The 21,299-nt window shown below is 41.3% G+C and overlaps 1 protein-coding gene across 3 annotated transcripts in view; it reads left to right on the top strand.

The window, feature by feature from the left end:
- The first annotated feature begins 14,933 nt into the window (after positions 1-14,933).
- The window catches only part of HNRNPR (heterogeneous nuclear ribonucleoprotein R), a 40,472-nt gene continuing 34,106 nt past the window's right edge, over positions 14,934-21,299 (top strand). The window contains exons 1-3 of one of the 3 annotated variants that reach the window (XM_030875303.3): positions 14,936-15,067; positions 18,281-18,446; positions 20,678-20,796. In XM_030875303.3, coding sequence (XP_030731163.1) covers positions 18,290-18,446; positions 20,678-20,796 — 276 coding nt within the window. In that variant the 5' untranslated portion in view covers positions 14,936-15,067; positions 18,281-18,289. Of the gene's footprint in view, positions 15,068-18,280; positions 18,447-20,677; positions 20,797-21,299 lie in introns of all 3 variants that reach the window. The other 2 variants (XM_060309769.2, XM_030875324.3) reach the window with 2 other exon arrangements.

Below are 21,299 nucleotides of genomic sequence, written 5' to 3' on the forward strand. Positions count from 1 at the left end.
TTCAACATGTTCAGCATTTTTTATTTCTGGGTAGGAAAGTTTAAGGAAAATGCTGGAGAAATTCACCTGGAACCTCTCCTCCAGGGCATTTAACACGTTAATGTTTCGCCATTATTATAGTAGGGGCAGATTTCCCTCTTTGAATTTTCTCTAGGAGGCTAGCCCTTTGTTATGGCTGTGCTTCCAGCCCATTAGGACCCCGCTGAGTCTACTGAAATGATAATTTGTTAAATGGTTCCCTAGTGTTTCAAAGGTTAGTGTTCCTGCTGAAAAAGGAGTTCCTATGCCCTGGGAGAAATGCACCTCTTTGAAGCATTGGTTAGATACCTAACTCTGTAATGGAGTAGCCAACTGGGACCTGCTTATCTATAGGAGACTTCAAGATAAAAAGTTGTTAGTGTGGGACTTCCCTGGTGGTCAGGTGGTTAAGACTTTGCCTTCCAATGCAGGGGGTGTGGGCCCGAGCCCTGGTCGGGGAACTAAGATCCTACATGCCTCGCGGCCAAAACACCAAAACATAAAACAGGAGCAATATTGTAACAAATTCAATAAAGATTTTAAAAAATGGTCCACATCAAAAAAAAAAATCTTAAAACATTGTAAAGCAATTATACTCCAATAAAGATGTAAAAAAAAAATAGATGGAAGATAAGGAATCAGAAGCAGCCAGTTGAAATTATTTCAAACTTTTTGTGAAGATGAGAGATAAGACTTATGAAAAGAAGTAAGGAATAAGTCCTGGAAATAAAGCAATGGAAAAGGTTTTCATTTAAGGACAGAGAACACTGTGATATGTGAATAGGCAAAGGGGAGAAAATTAGTGGAGAGAAAAGGACTGGAGAAAATAAAAAGTTAGTGAAAAACAGTTGAGTAAAATGAATAGAAGAAAATTACACTGTAATGACCTAAAACGGTTTCATGGTGAATCCCATTGTATTATCTGTTTTCCTAAATGCTTCATATTCGAAGTTTGTATCATTTTCAGCTTCTTCAAAGGTGCTTTTTTTCCCTCTGGCAGAGACTGAGGCTGATAACATCAAAATCTCACTTTGAATTTCACACCAGCCCCTGCGGCTGCCCTGTAGAGGTCTCCACTTGGAAATTACCCAGGCAGACCCCAAACTGAATTTACCACTTTGTGCTATCACCATCCCCCCTCACCTGCTTCTCATGTTATTTCCTAACTCAGTCATGGCATAGTCATCCAAGCTAGAAACTTGCATATCATACTTGAAAACTTCTCCTTTAGCCATCTTCCCAAAATCAATAATGAAAATTAGTTGAATAATTAGTCTTCAATAATTAGTCTTATGACATACCACCTCCTAAGTAGTTCTCAAATCTGTCTACCTGCTCTATGTACTGCCACTACTTATCCTGTGACCTTGGGCAAGTTACTTAGCTTCTCTGTTCCTTGGATTGCCCATCTGTAAAATGGGGGTAATTATATCCATCTCACAGAGTTGCAAAGATTAAATTAAATAATGGGGCTCAAAATATTAGCTGCAGTTATTCAGACCATCACCAAGCCACATCCTGCTTACTGAAACAACCTCTTAATGAGTCTCATCTATTTTCAACCCCCTTCCATTTATTCTCCCTTGCTGCAGCTAGAATGATCTTTCTGAAGGGCAAATCCCTTCATGCCACTCTTCTGTGCAAAACTTTTTCATGCTTTCCATTGCCAGCAGCATACAGTGTGATGTAGGTCATCAAGATCTGGCCTCTGCTGCCCTCATCAGCTTCAGTTCTCTGCACTTGCCCTGTACTTGCAACGCTCTTCAAGCTGCATCTCTTTCTCTCCACTCTTCTGGTCAACTCCTCTTCATCCTTCAGGTCTCATACTTAACTTGTTCTAGGGAACCTTTCCCGATCCCATGAGACTGGATCAGGTGTTCCTGTTCAGTGTTCCCTGGGATTATCCCACTGAAAGCACTTTATTCATTTTGTAATTGCCTGTTCACTTTTTCATCTCCTCCATTAGACTTTGATATCCTTGAAGAAATCACTGTCTTGCTAATCATTGTATCTTCAGCCCCTAGCAAAATATTTGACTTAGAGTAGGCAGGCAACAAATATTTCTTGGATAAATGAGAGGAGAATATATATAAACTTCATTCCCTTCATCAGGACTGGTGACTTTATTTCTGATTTGTCACTGCACAAGCTATTTGTCAAAGAAATTCTGTAGAAACGGTAGATATTCTCTCATTGCATATCTGGTGAGGCCTAATGCAAGAGAAAAAAGGCACCTAAAGGCAATGTGGCCCAACTAAGACACCCCCTCCCAAGGTAAAGCTGGGATAAAGTCACCGGCCCCTCATGCTCCAGTACTTGAATCATTGTCATCTTTGGAGTGTTATCTAGGATTAGACATCATGGCAACTTTGGTGACATGTTACAAGGCAAGCTCTCAATACAGGAAGCTTGGGCAGGATTCTAAGTTCCCAGCTGCAGGTTTGGCTGTTGGTCAACCTCTGAAATTCTCCAAGCTGAGCACATAAGCCAATAGTTGTTAATATTTTCAGGAGGATTCAGATTCCTTTGAGAATCTAATGAAAGTTTTGGATCTTTTGTTTGAGAGTTCTTTATTTATTTTGCTTAGAAGTCCTTTATCAGATATGATTTGCAAATATTTTTCCTAGTCTTTGGCTTTCCATTCCCTTAACAGTGCCTTTCAAAGAACCAACGTTTTGGGACTTCCCTCTTGGCGCAGTGGTTCAGAATCCGCCTGCCAATGCAGGGGACACGGGTTCGAGCCCTGATCCAGGAGGATCCCACATGCTGCGGAGCAACTAAGCCCATGCGCCACAACTATGGAGCCTGAGCTCTAGAGCCTGTGAGCCACAACTACTGAGCCCACGTGCCACAACTACTGAAGCCCGTGCACCTAGAGCCTATGCTCTGCAACAAGAGAAGCCACCGCAATGAGAAGCCTGCGCACCACGACGAAGAGTAGCCCCCACTCCCCGCAACTAGAGGAAGCCCATGCGCAGCAACAAAGACCCAACACAGCCAAAGATAAATAAATAAGTACAGTTATATTAAAAAAGAAAAACCCAAAGAACCAAAGTTTTAAATTTTGATGAAGTCCTGTTTTCTAATAGGATTTTTACCCAAGATTTCCTTTTCTAAATCTCCATACTGATAGTTCTTGAGTTACAAGACTTCAATCTTTGGTTTTTAGGCAAGAGAGGGAAGAAGAATGCTTTCTAGACTTCACCCTCATTTGGTTATGTCCACTCTATTGGAGTTTGGATTTTAGCCCAGGTAGTACTGCCATTATACCAGAGCAACAGGGCCATCTCCCTGAGCCCTGCACTTTAACGTTGCACCTTTCCCCACTAGGCCAAGGGGATGTGCCCACCTAGAGCTCATTCTCCCCCCTCCCCTTCTAGATTACAAACCTCAACTATTTAGGACCTTGGAATTCTTTGCCCAGACAGCCCACTTCAAGCCTCTTCCCCAAGTTTGTTCTCTTGAGGGCAAACCAATCTCCATGTGTGTACCCATAGCCCTTGGTTTGGGAGGATGGACAGAGATTGGACCTGCAGCCACACGTGGACCTGAGGGCCCTCCTGGAATAGGACAAAGCCAGAACAGGAAAAGAAGGGGGGCAAGCTTTCATCTGCTTTTGTTTTTGGCCATGCTGCATGTGGGATGTTAGTTTCCAGACCAGGGATCAAACCTACACCCCTGCATTGGAAGCGTGGAGTCTTCAACACTGTACCATCAGGGAAGTCCCTTATTTGTACTCTTGTCCTAGCCTCCGGGCATACTATCAACTGTTTTTACCAGTGACTTATAAGGAGTCAGAACCTATGATATCCAGATTCCTGAGGTGAGTAATTTGTTGGATGGACGAGTATGCTATGGATGGAACCAGAACACACAAAGAGGAGGAATCTGGGGTGGGTATAAAGAATAGAAATTAAGTCATTTAACAAAAATTTGTTGAGCACCAACAATGTACCTGGCATAGGAATGAATGAGGCAAAGACTCTGCCCTTGTTGAACTTGTATTCTGTGGGGGAGATGGACAATCAACAAAGTTATATATAACATCAGGTGGTAACAAGTACAATAAAGAAAAATAGAGTAAGGGAAGGGGAGTGAAGGGGGACTGCTATTTTAGACAGGATGGTCAAGACTCTCTAAAGGGGTGACATTAGAGCAGAGTTCTGAAGGAGCTGTCAGGATATCTGGAGGAAAGTGTTCTAAGTACTTAGTTTACCAAAGAGCAAATGTAAGGTGCTAGGCAGCGGTTGGCATACTGGAGGAACCAGACTGGGGTGGGTGGAAGTCAGGGAGGAAGGGGGCAAATGGTGGGAGATAAAAACCATCTTTAGAGACTTGTTGAGGAGTTTGAAGCACCTGTTACATCCAAACACATGTTCATATGCCCAGCAGGTAGTTGAAAATATGAGTCCAGAGCTCAGGAGCCCAAATGGGCTTGTAGATAAAGAAATGGGAATAGTGAGTATGGAAATGAGCAGTGAAAACCATGCAAGTGAATGGGGTGGCCCTGATTGAGTGTGAGAACAGCATCAAGGATGGAATCCTGGGAGCACCAATAGGTAATGATGGGCAGAGGAGAGGAGTATTACAGAACCCAGAGAAAAATCCGGAGAGGAGGGTCAGAGGGCAAAGGACGTGACACATTTCAAGATGTCCAAATGTAGCAGATGTCTAGTGAGATACTGTATTTGAAACTCTTTGTAAATGGAAAAACTCCATGCAAGCATAGGTATTATATTACTGTTAGTATTAATGATAATTAGAGAGCACTTTCCCCCTTCCTCTAATGGTTATTTTAACTTAATGAAAGTTTAGTTATACACATGTAGTCTATTTATAATCAATCCTTACTATTTTATTGCACTTTCAAAACAAAACAAACGTAAGTAAGTTATACTGAGGGAGCAGGACTCACAATCCCTGTTAAATCTGATTTGTGTAACAGTATAACGTATATTGGTATATGGGTAATAATCGTAGAATTCTACTGGATTTTGGTTAAAAGCTTGCAGTAACACTTCCTAAGGTTTGTCACACATAACTCTTCTGTCTGCCTATAGGGAAGCCTTAAAATAATTAAAACTCAATGGACCAAATATTATGTTCAACAGTATCCTAGAATTTGATTTCTGGAATTTAGGTGGCAGCTGCTGCCACCACCTGTGCCAGTCTCTTTAATGGCTGCAGAGTTCAGTGTTAGCGGGTAGATGCACCAAGGTGCTGATGGTGAGTCTCCAGGGAATCCTGCTGTTGCTAAGCGGGAAAATGTGGTGTTAAATTCTTCCAAAGACCAAGTGTTCATCACTCTTAAATTGGACTTAACAAACCTAATTGAACTTGAAAGTTGATTCTTTTTTTTTTTTTTTTGCCACACCACGTGGTATGCGGGATCTTAGTTCCCCAACCAGGGATCAAACCCGTGCCCCCTGCAGTGGAAGCGCGGAGTCCTAATCACTGGACCACCAGGGAATTCCTGATTTTTGTTTTCTTCTTTTTTTTAAAAAAATAAATTTATTTATTTTTGGCTGCATTGGGTCTCCGTTGCTGCACGTGGGCTTTCTCTAGTTGCAGTGAGCGGGCTTCTCATTTCGGTGGCTTTTCATTGTGAAGCATAGGCTCTAGGCTTGCAGGCTTCAGTTGTTGTGGCACATGGGCTCTAGAGTGCAGGCTCAGTAGTTGTGGCTCACGGGCTTAGTTGCTCCTCAGCATGTGGGATCTTCCCGTACCAGGGCTCGAACCCCTATCCCCTGTATTGGCAGGCGGATTCTTAACCACTGCACCACCAGGGAAGTCCAATTCTTGTTTTCCTGAGTTTGATTGAGGAAATGGAAGGTTGGAAAGGAGAGCTCATTTTGCTAACTTTCTTTTTCACTTTTTTCCCCCACTTTTTCTATATTCCCTCAACAGAACCCAAGGAGAGCAGAGAATTCATTTAAAAAAGAAGGACAAAAATAATTTCAAAATCAGAGACTACCAACTTCAGGTTTGGAAATATGAAGGCTTAAAAAGACAAAGGTTTAACTTTATTGGGTTTCATTCATCTCTTCTGGCTGTGTACCGTAATGATTATGAGACTGGAATTTGGAGTTACATCAGAGTCTGAGTCTCAACTCTGACCTGGGAATTAGTTTCTTCATCGGCAAAAGGGAGATGATACCTTTTGGTACTTGCCTCATATATTGTGAGAATTAAATGAGATAGCATGGCAAATGCTTTAAAACGCTAACTAGTATCATGAAGTCTATGTAGGTATAATCTCCATGGGATGTTTTCTTTTCTAGCAAAGCTACCCAAACGGTTGTTGCTCCTCAATATTGAGACGTTGTGAGTCCACAGTTTTGTTCTTAGATACTGTCATTTCTCAGAACATGTTCAAACTGCATTGCAGAGCCAATTTGCAAAGCACATAAGGAAAATGTTCTCATTATCTTATATCACAGTTTGCTTTGGGCTCTAAATAGTATTTTCTAACTTATTCATCAGATTGACAATGATGGGTTTTTGACTGATAAAAATGTCTACCTCTACAAATGAAGAATCTGCCAACAATAAGACTTTAATTGAAAAGGAGCTTGATGAAGTAGCTCAAAACTCGGTTTGAGGGCTTCCCTGGTGGCGCAGTGGTTGAGAGTCAGCCTGCCGATGCAGGGGACAGGGGTTAGTGTCCCGGTCCGGGAAGATCCCACATGCCACGGAGCGTCTGGGCCCGTGAGCCATGGCCGCTGAGCCTGCGCGTCCGGAGCCTGGGCTCCGCGACAGGAGAGGCCACAACAGTGAGAGGCCCTAGTAATGCAAAACAAAAAAAAAACAACTCGGTTTGAGTCTTTGTTCAGCTGTGTGGCTTTGAGCAAATGTTTTAACCTCCCTGAGCCTTGTTTCTTCAATAAAATGGGGTAATATTACTAGCCTTTAAGATTTCATGAGAGGATCAGGAACAGCATTTGTAAAACACTGGAACATGGTAAGAGCTCCATAAATGGTAGTGATTATTGTTTAAAACGTTGTGTCACTAAGATGAAGAAACACTCTTTCCACTTTAAAACAGCTTGATGAATTTGAGAATTAGAAGGGAACTCATTGGGCCAGCTAAGATAATCTTCAAAAGAACAAATGCAAAAATGATGATAAAGCAGGCACACAAAAATGATGATAAAGCAGGCCTTGGGGTAAGTTGACTACAAGCTATTGCAAGCCACCCATACGGCAATTTATTTTTTAAAAGAAGCATAATCCTAGGAGGTAAAAATGAGAGACAGTGTTCAGCTCTGGCCAGTCTTGGTTGGAGCACTATCATTTTGGAAAATGGTAAATAAAGACATTTATTATTTATTTTATTTTTGGCTGCGTTGGGTCTTAGGTGCAGCATGTGGGATCTTCGCTGAGGCATGCAGGATCTTTCCTTGCAGCGTGGGCTTCTACTTGTGGCGTGCAGGTTTCCTCTTCTCTAGTTGTGGCGCATGGGTTCCAGAGCACGTGGGCTCTGTAGTTTACCTCACGCGGGCTCTAGTTGAGGCGTGTGAGCTCAGTAGTGGTCGCATGTGGGCTTAATTGGCCCACAGCATGTGGAATCTTAGTCCCCTGACCAGGGATCGAACCCACGTCCCCTGCATTGTAAGGCGGATCCTTTACCACTGTACCACCAGGTAAGTCCCTCTATATTATCTCTTTTTTCCTTTCCCCTGTGTGTGACTTCAAACTGTGTCTTGGATGGCTTAACCTTGTTAGTAGCAAGTGAAGGCATTTTGAAGAGGCTGAATTGATGTAATCTTGTTTGGAGTCTGAGGAACAGACTGTTTCTTTTAGAATCATGAAAGGGACAAGCAAGATGAAGATTAATCTAAGGATCCAATAAAAAGGTTTGGTAATTTTAAACATTCTTTGTTATTTCAGGTTGTAAGTGGTAAAAGTCAAAGCTTCAGTTTGAATATTCTGGTGCCCTGTAATTGTTTTAAGAAGCAAAAGCATGTTGTTCATTGACATACCAGTCAGACCACAGATTTGGTCTGTCATGGGGCAGGGCTGTGGACTCGTCTCGGCCGTGCTGTGTTACCTCATCTTAAAAGGTTAGAGATAGCTACCCACCAACAGTCCCTCCCATCAGGAAACCTGCACAAGTCTCTTAGATAGCCTCATCCACCAGAGGGCAGACAGCAGAAGCAAGAAGAACTACAATCCTGCTGGCTGTGGAACAAAAACCACATTCAAAGAGAGATAGACAAGATGAAAAGGCAGAGAGTTATGTACCAGATGAAGGAACAAGATAAAACCCCAGAAAAACAACTAAATGAAGTGGAGATGGGCAACCTTCCAGAAAAGGAATTCAGAATAATGATAGTGAAGATGATCCAGGACCTCAGAAAAAGAATGGAGGCAAAGATCTAGAAGATGCAAGAAATGTTTAACAAAGACCTAGAAGAATTAAAGAACAAACAAACAGAGATGAACAATACAATAACTGAAATGAAAACGACACTAGAAGGAATCAATAGCAGAATAACTGAGGCAGAAGAACGGATAAGTGACCTGGAAGACAGAATGGTGGAATTCACTGCTGCAGAACAGAATAAAGAAAAAAAATGAAAAGAAATGAAGACAGCCTAAGAGATCTCTGGGATAGCATTAAACAGAACAACATTCGCATTATAGGGGTCCCAGAAGGAGAAGAGAGAGAGAAAGGACCCGAGAAAATATTTGAAGAGATTATAGTTGACAACTTCCCTAACATGGGAAAGGAAATAGCCACCCAAGTCCAGGAAGTGCAGCAAGTCCCATACAGGATAAACCCAAGGAGAAACACACCGAGACACATAGTAATCAAGTTGGCAAAAATTAAAGACAAAGAAAAATTATTGAAAGCAGCAAGGGAAAAACGACAAATAACATACAAGGGAACTCCCATAAGGTTAACAGCTGATTTCTCAGCAGAAACTCTACAAACCAGATGGGAGTGGCATGACATATTTAAAGTGATGAAAGGGAAGAACCTACAACCAAGATTACTCTACCCGGCAAGGATCTCATTCAGATTCGATGGAGAAATCAGAAGCTTTACAGACAAGCAAAAGCTAAGAGAATTCAGCACCACCAAACCAGCTCTACAACAAATGCTAAAGGACCTTCTCTAAGTGGAAACACAAGAGAAGAAAAGGACCTACAACAACAAACCCAAAACAATTAAGAAAATAGTCATAGGAACATACACATCGATAATTACCTTAAACGTGAATGGATTAAATGCTCGAACAAAAAGACACGGGCTTGCTGAATGGATACAAAAACAAAACCCATATATATACTGTCTACAAGAGACCCACTTCAGACCTAGGGACACATAGAGACTGAAAGTGAGGGGATGGAAAAAGATATTCCATGCAAATGGAAATCAAAAGAAAGCTGGAGTAGCAATACTCATATCAGATAAAATAGACTTTAAAATAAAGAATGTTACAAGAGACAAGGAAGGACAGTACATAATGATCAAGGGATCAATCCAAGAAGAAGATATAACAATTATAAATATACATGCACCCAACATAGGAGCACCTCAATACGTAAGGCAACCGCTAACAGCTGTAAAAGTGGAAATCGACAGTAACACAATAATAGTGGGGGACTTTAACACCTCACTTACACCAATGGACAGATCATCCAAAATGAAAATAAATAAGGAAACAGAAGCTTTAAATGACACAATAGACCAGATAGATTTAATTGATATTTATAGGACATTCCATCCAAAAACAGCAGATTACACTTTCTTCTCACGTGAACATGGAACATTCTCCAGGATAGATCACATCTTGGGTCACAAATCAAGCCTCAGTAAATTTAAGAAAAGTGAAATCATATCAAGCATCTTTTCTGACCACAACACTATGAAATTAGAAATGAATTACAGGGGAAAAAACGTAAAAAACACAAACACATGGAGGCTAAACACTACGTTGCTAAATAACCAAGAGATCACTGAAGAAATCAAGAGGAAATCAAAAAATACCTAGAGACAAATGACAATGACAACTATAAGACACTGATGAAAGAAATTAAAGATGATACCAACAGATGGAGAGATATACCATGTTCTTGGATTGGAAGAATCAATATTGTGAAAATGACTATACTACCGAAAGCAATCTACAGATTCAATGCAATCCCTATCAAATTACCAATGGCACTTTTTACGGATCTAGAACAAAAAATCTTAAAATTTGTATGGAGACACAAAAGACCCTGAATAGCCAAAGCAGTCTTGAGGGAAAAAAAAACGGAGCTGGAGGAATCAGACTCCCTGACTTCAGACTATACTACAAAGCTACAGTAATCAAGACAATATGGTACTGGCACAAAAACAGAAACATAGATCAATGGAACAAGATAGAAAGCCCAGAAGTAAACCCACGTACCTATTGTCAACTAATCTATGACAAAGGAGGCAAGGATATACAATGGAGAAAAGACAGTCTCTTCAATAAGTGGTGCTGGGAAAACTGGACAGCTACATGTAAAAGAATGAAATTAGAACACTCCCTAACACCATACACAAAAATGAACTCAAAATGGATTAGAGACCTAAATGTAAGACTGGACACTATAAAACTCTTAGAGGAAAACATAGGAAGAATGCTCTTTGACATAAATCACAGCAAGATCTTTTTTGATCCACCTCCTACAGTAGTGGAAATAAAAACAAAAATAAACAAATGGGACCTAATGAAACTTAAAACCTTTTGCACAGCAAAGGAAACCATAAACAAGACGAAAAGACAACCCTCAGAACGGGAGAAAATATTTGCAAACAAATCAACGGACAAAGGATTAATCTCCAAAATATATAAACAGCTCATGCAGCTCAATATTAAAAGAACAAACAACCCAATCCAAAAATGGGCAGAAGACCTAAATAGACATTTCTCCAAAGAAGACATACAGATGGCCAAGAAGCACATGAAAGGCTACTCAACATCACTAATTATTAGAGAACTGCAAATCAAAACTACAATGAGGTATCACCTCACACCAGTTAGAATGGGCTTCATCAGAAAATCTACAAACAACAAATGCTGGAGAGGGTGTGGAGAAAAGGGAACCCTCTTGCACTGTTGGTGGGAATGTAAACTGATACAGCCACCATGGAGAACAGTATGGAGGTTCCTTAAAAAACTAAGAATAGAATTACCAGATGATCCATCAGTCCCACTACTGGGCATATACCCAGAGAAAACCACAATTCAAAAAGACACATGCACCCTAATGTTCACTGCAGCACTATTTACAATAGCCAGGTCATGGAAGCAACCTAAATGCCCATCGACAGACGAATGGATACAGAAGATGTGGTACATATATACAATGGAATATTACTCAGCCATAAAAAGGAATGAAATTGGGTCATTTGTTGAGACGTGGATGGATCTAGAGACTGTCATACAGAGTGAAGTAAGTCAGAAGGAGAAAAACAAATATCGTATATTAATGCATATATGTGGAACCTAGAAAAATGGTACAGATGAACCGGTTTGCAGGGCAGAAATTGAGACACAGATGTAGAGAACAAACGTATGGACACCAAGGGGGGAAAGCTGCGGGGGGGGGGGGGTGGGGGTGGAGGTGTGATGAATTGGGCAATTGGGATTGACATGTATACACTTACGTGTATAAAATTAATGACTAATAAGAACCTGCTGTATAAAAAAAAGAAGAAATAAGGAAAGAACGAATGGCCAAAAAAATCCCCAAATTAATAGAAAACACTAATCTACACATCTGAGAAGCTCAAAAACAAATTGGATACAAGATTTGTTTAAAATCCAAAATCATTTACTGTACTAATAAAGGACAAAAACCACATGATCAATAGACAAAAAACATTTGGGAAAATCCAACATCCATTCTAAAAAACTCTCAACAAATTAGGAATAAAACGGAACTTCTTCAAAGTAATAAAGAACATCTACTGGGACTTCCCTGGTGGTCCAGTGGCTAGGACTGCGCTCCCAATGCAGGGGGCCTGGGTTCAATCCCTGGTCAGGGAACTAGATCCCACATGTCGCAACTAAGACCCAGCACAGACAAATAAAATAAAATAAAAGAACATCTACTAAAAAAAATACAGCTAGTTTTAAAAAGAAAAAGGTTAAAAGGTTAAAAAAAGGTTAGCTGGAGCTCTCCCTAGCAACTCATTTTTATTATATCTATTTGTATACTTGTCCTGACTTGTCAGCTAGAATGTAAGCTCTCAGAGGACAGATTGTTTTATTCATTTTATATTTCCTACTTTCAGCACAGTAATTTATATGTAGAGGGCGTACAACAAATATCTGTATAATACTGCATTCACGAATGCACACACACACACAGTTGTTTTTGAAATGCAAAGCTCAGATGACCATACTTTCCAATTCAAAAAAATCAAGATATATGGTCTGAAAAGGTGGAGTATACTTGTAAGGCCAACTGGCCCGAGGCAGGGGAACGCAATTAGACTCACAGGTTGCATCAGACCGAAACTTTCCGGACCACCCAGTTCCAGAAACTGACCTGGAGACTTTCCGGACCACCCAGTTCCAGGAACTGACCTGGGGGCTTTCCACCCAGCCCAGCCTTCCCGCCTTTCGAGGGGCGGGACTAACGGTCCCAAGACTGATGCGACCGGCACCAGATATTGCCACGATACCCGGAAAGACCACCAAATAAGGAATACCCTGCGCCCTCCCAGATTCACCACACCCCGTTCCCTTCTTCCCCTATAAATTCTGCCCAAACCCTCGCCCGGGCGCGACTTCTCTGGCCCCTTTCACTCGGACCAGTGAACCTCGCCCGGGAGCGTTCCCAAATAAAGCTTGTTTAAGCTCTCCTCCATTTATTTCTTGGTGCCGTTCCTTACAATACTTAGGAGGACCATATGGGTGAATATTTGAAATATTATCTCAGAAAATATTGGATGATAGAATCACTTTAATTACAGTATCCAGTCCAGGGGTTCTTATCCTGTGTTAAATGGACTTAAAAGAATCTCTGAATGGAATTCACTGGCCCTTCAACTTGGAAGGGAATGAAATAACAACTTTATTCTCACTAATATACTGCCAAAATTAAGCATTTTTCCCCATTGTGAATGTAGGCAACAAACCAGAGAATTAGCAGTACTTTTCACTCTGTCACCAATAGGAATCACAGATATTTTCATACACATTATAGTTGTGGGATTTCTTGAAATACCTCCTCATTGCTTACATTTCAGTAGTTGTTTGACCTGCTTCACGATCTTGATATTTAATATTTAAAGAAAAAGATTACTATGTCACAAGAGTTTTAAAAATGTATTACCGGGCTTTCCTGGTGGCGCAGTGGTTGAGAGTCCGCCTAACGAGGCAGGGGACACGGGTTCGTGCCCCAGTCCAGGAAGATCCCTCCATGCCGCGGAGCGGCTGGGCCTGTGAGCCATGGCCGCTGAGCCTGCGCGTCCGGAGCCTGTGCTCCGCAACGGGAGAGGCCACAACAGTGAGAAGCCCGCGTACCACCAAAAAAAAAAAAAAAAAGTATTTCCTGATTGTATTTCAACATTTGTAATGCTATGTATTTTACTTTATTTTACGCATTTAAAAACCTAAAAGATCCATAGCTTTTACCAGACTGTCGAATGGCACAAAATAGGTTAAGAACCCTCGAGCTAGACGCAGATTTATGTGAAGCTAATAAGGGTTAAGCTTCAAAGTCCCTTTACCATGCCCTTCCAAGACTCTTCCTAAATTTGCACTCATCATTTTATATTATTTTTCTAAAGGATCCCAGCATTTGTATAAGTTTCACACCCCATAATACAAAAGTTGGATTCACCGTGACGTTTAGCCCAGTACCGGGCACATAGGTTTTCCATAATTAATTTTTGGTTGATAGCTTCTGGGAAATTTAAACGATCCTCGAAGTTATCTGGAAATCTTGCAGACCACCGCTTGGCTTCCTCCACTTCCCGAGAGGGATGGGGCAGTGGAGATGGGGTCGGGAAGGAAGGGCCGTGGGATGAGATAGGTTTGGACTAAGGCAAGACAGGGAACAAACCAGTAGGGGGTGGAAGGTGAGAAATGTTTAGGAATAACGGGATTAGTCTCCTTTGGGAATGAGCCCTTTTCCTTGCACGATTCCTTTGGTTTCGTAGATGCATACATCTGCCCTATCTACCTTGTGAATATTCATTAGCTCCAAACCCCGTGAAGAAAGGTCTCTGCTCTGTCATTTGTAGGTAACATTGCTCTTGAGAAACGCCCACTTTAGCGATTTCCCTCACATTCTGAGCTGCTCCCAACGATGTGTGGAAGGGAGCCCGGGAGTCAGCTTTCCGAGCGTTCCATGGGATGATTTTCTACACGAAGAAATTCTCCAACAACACAGACGAGCCAAATCCTTACACCGTGTTCTAACTAGCGCCCAAAAGACGACCAAGAGGGAGGCCGGACCGCGTGGCGGTGGGCGTGTCTGGGGCGAACGCCGGCGGCGGCGGCTCCCGGGGGGATTACAGGCGCTCTGGCGCCAGCCAAGGGGCGGGAGGGCCGCGGCCGAACAAGCCGGTGCGGACGGTAGGGGGCGGGGCTCCGGAGGCGGCCTACTTTTTCGGCCTCGCGCCGGCTGCAGACGAAGAGGGAGGAGCCTCGGCACCCTGGGCCTGGAGCACCGCGGCTTCGCCTCCACCCGGGGCTTCGCCACAGACCCCTTTGTGTTCCTGCCCCCGCCCCGGAGGCTCCCCAGCCGGCGGCGCTGAGTTCCCTCATTGGCTCAGCCGACGGCTTCATCGATTGGCTCCCAAGTCGTCCGGCGTGGTGCGCCTCTTCTCGCTACTATTGGTCTTCTGAGCTGCTCCTCAGGCCGCCGCGCGCGGTGATTGCCCGGCCTCTCGGAGTCCCTGGAAGCAGTTCCGGGAAACCCCGCGTGCTGCCGGGATCGCGTCTCTGTCCATGAGGGGGGGAGGGGGTGGCGCGCGCGCCATTTCTAGTCGTTTTCAAAGCGCCTCGCGCTGATTCTCACGGGCCCGGCCGTCGGCCCCAGCTCTGCCCCGGTGAGTCTCGCGCCGGCCCGCGGGGGGAGGGGCCGGGAGCCCCGATCTGACCCTACTGGGCCCGGCCGGGGCACGGCGCCTTGTCCCCAGTTTCGTTTTCGCTCCGAGGCCCCGGGGTGGGGGTGGGGATGGGCTGGTGGCGGTTTCAGCCTCGTCCGGCCGCTCAGTTGAGGGCCTGACCCAGCCGAGGCGTCTCCTCGCCCTCGCTCATCTTCCCCCCGCCCCTCCAACTCCCGGCTCGCGGTCCGGCCGGCCCGGCGCCCTCCGCGCAGGCTGCCGGGCCGGGCGCGCTTTTCCCGCCTCCGCCCGCTGCTCCACGCGGCCGGGCCGGGCCGGCGGCCTGGGGCGCCCGCGGCCCCATTGCTTCTCCCCGCCGGAGCCGTCTCGCTCCCGTCTCTTCCGGCCTAGCCACGAGTGGGATGTGTTGGTGATCCGGACCGGCATGGGGAGCGGGTGGGCAGGGGCGGGATGCAAACCCCGGGTGACCTGAGCCGGGAGAAAACTTTTGTGTGAAGCAGAGGCCAAAAGGCTGGTTTGTGTAGGAAGCCTCCCTCCCCTCCTCCATTCTGCATGCTTCGAGTCGAGATTTGAAGGAAAAAATGACTACTAGAGGCCATGAAACTTAGCCTTCGAGCGGCGCCTGAGATACCTAATTCTAAGACTGTCGTAGGCGCACTAAATTGGAAAGGCGATTCTTTTTCTTCTGCGGTAAAAACCGTAATTGCCAAAATTTAAAACTTGAAGCCACGGGGCTCTTGAAGGGTTCAGTCCTTTCACACTACCTGTTTCAGATTTTTGCTGTCCTCCGGAGGCTGAATTTATGTCTCATGAGTCAGTCGTAGGTTAAGGGCTTGACACTTCCTAAGCCATGAGATAACCGTTAGTCTTCATTTCGTTGGTTCTTTTAAAGCCGGTCTCTTAAATGTGAAGAATTTTCACGAGATGTTCAGAAAAAATCAGGGAGGGGCTAGTGCCAGACTTCCCAAATCTCCCAGGAGTCCTTATTTAAATTTCTACTTTTCGCAAAAAAGTTTAGATCAAATGACTTAAGTCACATTAGTGTATTTGCTGCATCCAGAAATATGGTTTGGCTGTGTGGCATCGTATTGAATACACACAAGAGTTTTAAATGGTCTCATATGACATGAAAGTCTTTTTTAAAATGAGCACATTGTATTTGGCTTGAAGAGAGCTTTTTCCTTGATCCGAAAGGTTTTATTTTCTGGACTCTAATAGTTGTACGTTTTTGTTGTTGTTAAAGTTTACAGACTTTTTTTGTAAATTTCAAACAATTTCAGAATCAACTTGTAGAGAGCCTTTGCAATGGATGGTAGTCATAAATATTTCTGTCTTGTGCTTGATATGCAACTTGTCTTTTTGCTTTACACATACTTAAAAAATACCACCTTAACAGATGTTCGTTGAACTTTTCTGTTAAAATTTGCTTTCTTTCCGTAACTAATAGTATTCCAAGGTGCAATACTGCAAGGGTCTTGTGATACGGAGAACTTCTGAGTTCTGATGATCTTATGGTCGTATTTGGGGGTGGGGGAGCATGGAAAACTCAATGTTCACAAAGATGTTTTGGACTTTAGGATGCATCTTTATAGAAGTAGGTGTATTAATCAGTAAACTATTCATCTTAAACTGTAAGTAGTTTCTTGATCAAAAGTGCCAGTTTTGAATGTTTTTGTTTTTGCCAGTTCATCAGAATTTGAGGCTTGCCTTGAGAAACATTTATCCACCCAGCGATTAACCATGGAGTCTGCGTCTGTGTAGACATTAGAGGGTTACTAAGTCTTAATAATGTTTTGAAATCATAAGAAGTCATGATATTGTTTATCCCATTTTCAAAGTAACCCTTTCTGCATTTTCCTCTCTTCCTACCCTGTATTACCTCCTTCTCAGTCTTCCTCCCGTTTTCATTAACTTCAACTAAGTATCGGTGGACTTTGAAATGAAGTTGTTTTAAGTCGGAAAACTGCACCTGGTGCATTTGCACAGTGTTTTGATAAGCAGTCTGGAGGTGTGGTTATCTTACGTATGGGTTTTAGTGCTTTTTAGGAAACTTGTATTTTCTTTATAGCTGACTAGGTATCTTGAGTTTCATCAAGAAAAGTAGGCTTTTCCTTGAAATCCATCTTCATGTCTATTTCAGTATTCGTTGCAATGTCTTTATTCTGGTGCTTATTACCTTCATCACATTATAATTTCACCACAGACAAATGCACTTTAACTTTAATTCCGTCTTTTGAGGAGGTAGTATAGAGACTGGCCTTGTATGGTTTTATTATTTAATCTCTTTCTTCAGGGAGTTGATCCACTTCAGCATTACGTACAGGTTGAACACCCAAAATGATTTGGGTAGGTTAATCTGAGACATCTGACCTAAGTTTATCCTAATTAGGTAATGTTTGTTGAAACTATTTGGAAGAAATTAGTTATCCGTTCTAAAATATGTTTTTTAGGTTTATTTTACTGATATGAAAAATTCAGTATACACTCATGATTTTTTTTTTTTTGAGAAGCAACCTTAACTATAGCTCACTTTTTATTTTATGTGGACTTAAAACAATCATTTAGCTTTTAAACCTGGTCATTTTTTCTTTTAAATCTGTGAATGGGAATAGCAAATTAATTTTAGAACAAAAATTAATGTCAAGTTGTGTTTTTTGTTTTGTTTTAAGTGAGGCGGAGAAAACCCAAATCACTAGAATGTTGAACTAGAGACAACAGGGCATTTATTTCACACCTATCTTGGATTTGAAGCAGAGCTAGGAAAATTTGAAAGTCCTTGAACCTTAAGTTGTCTGTGGGTGTTCATTCTGTTTTTAAACGAAACTTTTTAAAACTGTGTAAGAATTGAGAGCTTGAGGGGCTTTTTAGGATTTTGTGGTGATTTGTTGATAAGCTCGTCAGGACACAACAGCTGCTTTTGTTAATCAGTGATTCTACCTTAAGTAAATTCAAGCCTTTATTTAACCTAGTGTACATGAAGTTCCTTAAATAACACTTCCATGTACATTTTCCATGGTTTTACAGAATTATTATGCAAATTTAGGTCAGATACATCAGAAAAGGCATCATAAAATAATATTTTGATAGAAGTTATTAGCAGCATGTATACAAATTAGTTTAGATAAATCATGCATTGTCCTACAAACTAGTTATTTCTGGCTTAATGTAATATAGCTCCTGAATTTTTTCCAGCAGCATAATAAAATGGCTAATCAGGTGAATGGTAATGCGGTACAGTTAAAAGAAGAGGAAGAACCAATGGATACTTCCAGTGTAACTCACACAGAACACTACAAGACACTGATAGAGGCAGGCCTCCCACAGAAGGTGGCAGAAAGACTTGATGAAATATTTCAGACAGGTATAATATACATTTCTTGTTTCTGACTGGTTATGAAAGTGAGGGCAAACCACTTTGAATTTTATAGACTTTTTTTAAGGTTAAATATTATTGTTTCTGATCTATATAGAGCTGAATGTTACTTTCCCTTCATTGAGGGCATATTGGGTTTGACTTTGATATTCTTATTTCATTATTTCAAAGCCTTCTTAGTGTTGAATATGCAGTCTTAGTTGTTTCAGAACAGTACATCAATTTGTCTTAGATTTACCATCAATTAATATATATGTTTCAGCATATCAAATTTTACATTTTTTCTTAATCTAAATCAGTCATCATTTTGCTTTTACTTTTCTACTTTAGCTTCTTAAAGTGATTGTTAAAACAGCTTAGGTCTGATTAGGTGGCATAATAAGAGGACTAGTTAGACTGTATTGTCTGAAATGATAATAAATGTCCGACTCCTTGAGAGTTTGTGGCCTGTCTAGTTTCTAACAGACAGAAATCCACAACTCTCAGTAATTTGGAAGTGTTTGGTTTGTAACAGCTGCTTTTTTTTTCTTTCTTTGTTTTTTTTTAAATCTAGGAGTCCCATGGTTAAGTGCTTAAGGAAATTTGAACATTTTAATATGGTGGTTGTAAGTGGTTTGAAGTTCTAAAGAGGGAGAGAAATGTATCCCCTTAGGAAGTGTTGTTCATAAATAAATGTGTCCTCCCCCTTTGGGGCCATAGATGGAAACTTTCTTCCTCTGTGTTTTGTGTGCCTATCCAGATTCTGGGAGAGAGAATTGAACTGTCTCACAAACATGTCTTAAGTACCGTAGTAACAAATATCTGGGGTTTTTTTGTCCTTAAAACATTTTTTTTTTTTTAATCTGAGAAGCTCAAGATAATTTTAGACATTAAAATGACTTCTCAAAATGACTCCTGGGTGATGGTCCCATTTGAAAATCAGTCCTCAGGAACTTTCTGTGACATTCTGCCATAGAGAATTGGCAGTGATCTGCTTAGAGATACTCTCTTGTAGAGTGTTCTGTTACTGATAAGAGGCTGATGGTTTGGGTGTAGGGTTGGATTGACAGAACGGACTGATGGGTATCCTGAGTTGTGTCTTTGGGTGGTGATATGGAATATTCAAGTAAGGAAACTCCAGTTATTTAGGCATGCTCATTTTGAGCTCTTAAAACAAATCATGGCAACAGTTTTTTAAAAGTAACCTCGCAAGTGACAGTATTTATTATGGAGTAAAGTTCTTTTTGGCTTTACCAAAATGGAGTCACTTTTGATGTTAGTTCATATGGATTTGGGGGTTTTAATCTGCCAAATATTTCCATTTTACTTTGGATCAATTCTGAAATATATTGAGAAATATAAAATTTAACAGACTTAAGAAATTAAACTTAGTAAATGTTCTGTGTGCAGTTAAATATACTGTATATATATAGAATGCAGTGCATATATTTTCTGTATAGTTTGCTCGTTAAGTCTACAGTAAAGTCCTTTTAATGCCATTTGCAAAAATTGTCATTGACAGTGTTGTGAATGCCACAGCATCTTTTAAAATCTCATCGTGACACTTATGAAGAACAAAAATGCCTTAAAATATGACTTTCAGAATTGATTAATCAAGCTGCACTGGCATTTATAGAAAAGTTTAAAATTATGCCTTTCCACATTCTGACTGCAGCAAAGTAGATGTTCAGATAAATAGATGAATTTCATTTTATCTTAGGTGTTAAGGAGGGAAAGCCTGTGACACTTTTTGGAGAGTGGAAAGAATTATTTAGTAAAAACGGTTCTCTTATTTTTTTCCCCACTTCTTGTGTGGTTAGCAATAACTCCAACAGTGCATGTAATTTGAAGGTTGCTCCTTGGGAAATACAGTGTGTTCTTATCACCCTAACATGTTATATTAATGCTTAATCTGTAGTACAATGTGTACATCAGATTTAACTTCCGGAACTTAAACGTTTTGGGGAGTGGGAAATGGGGTTAGGATTTTTTTGGTTTTTGTGGGGATATGGGGATTGAAATTTATGTTTATAGGTGTTGACATTTTATCTTTTGTTTTCATATTTGTACTCTTGACCTTTCTGTATAGTATTTGTATAGCTGCCTATATGCATATAGTTAAATGAAAATGTAGTTAGTGATAGTATTAAATATAACAATTCTTGATTAAACACTGATAGCACAGTTTAGATTATGCCCTTTGTTGCAATAATGTTACCCCTTTTCAATTTAATTTTTAGGCTTGGTAGCTTATGTCGATCTTGATGAAAGAGCCATTGATGCTCTCAGGGAATTTAATGAAGAAGGAGCTCTGTCTGTACTACAACAGTTCAAGGAAAGTGACTTATCACATGTTCAGGTAAGGTCATTATTCAGAAATGTCTTTGAACAACTAATGATCTGAAATTATTTTACTGTGACTTTTTTTCCTGTGGAGGAGTGGTATTTTTGTTTCTGACTACCTCTGCTTCTTTTAAAAAATAAGCTTAAAGAAAAAATGATCTACATGGCAGAGAGTTTTCAGAAACACAAGCATAAAGTAAAAGTCTCCCACTCCTTTGTAATATTTTTGGATTATGTGGTCCTGTTTTATTATCTTGGAGGGAAATAATGTTGGTGGGAGGAATAAATTCAGGACACCTGGCAAAATAGCCCAGATACATTTAAATATCAACCAATGGAAGACTGTTTTGCCAGTGTAGCAGGTAAGCTCCCTGGAGGTCTTGTGTGTCTTAACTGCTGTCTGTTCCAGTCTGGCATGTAACAACCACTCTGCAAATATTTGTTGAGTGAATAAATGAGTAAATATTTTGTTAAAATTCTGGTCTTCTGAAATTTAAATATGTATTTGACCCTTCATCA

This window comes from Globicephala melas, chromosome 1 (assembly GCF_963455315.2).
Source record: "Globicephala melas chromosome 1, mGloMel1.2, whole genome shotgun sequence".
NCBI lineage: Eukaryota > Metazoa > Chordata > Mammalia > Artiodactyla > Delphinidae > Globicephala > Globicephala melas.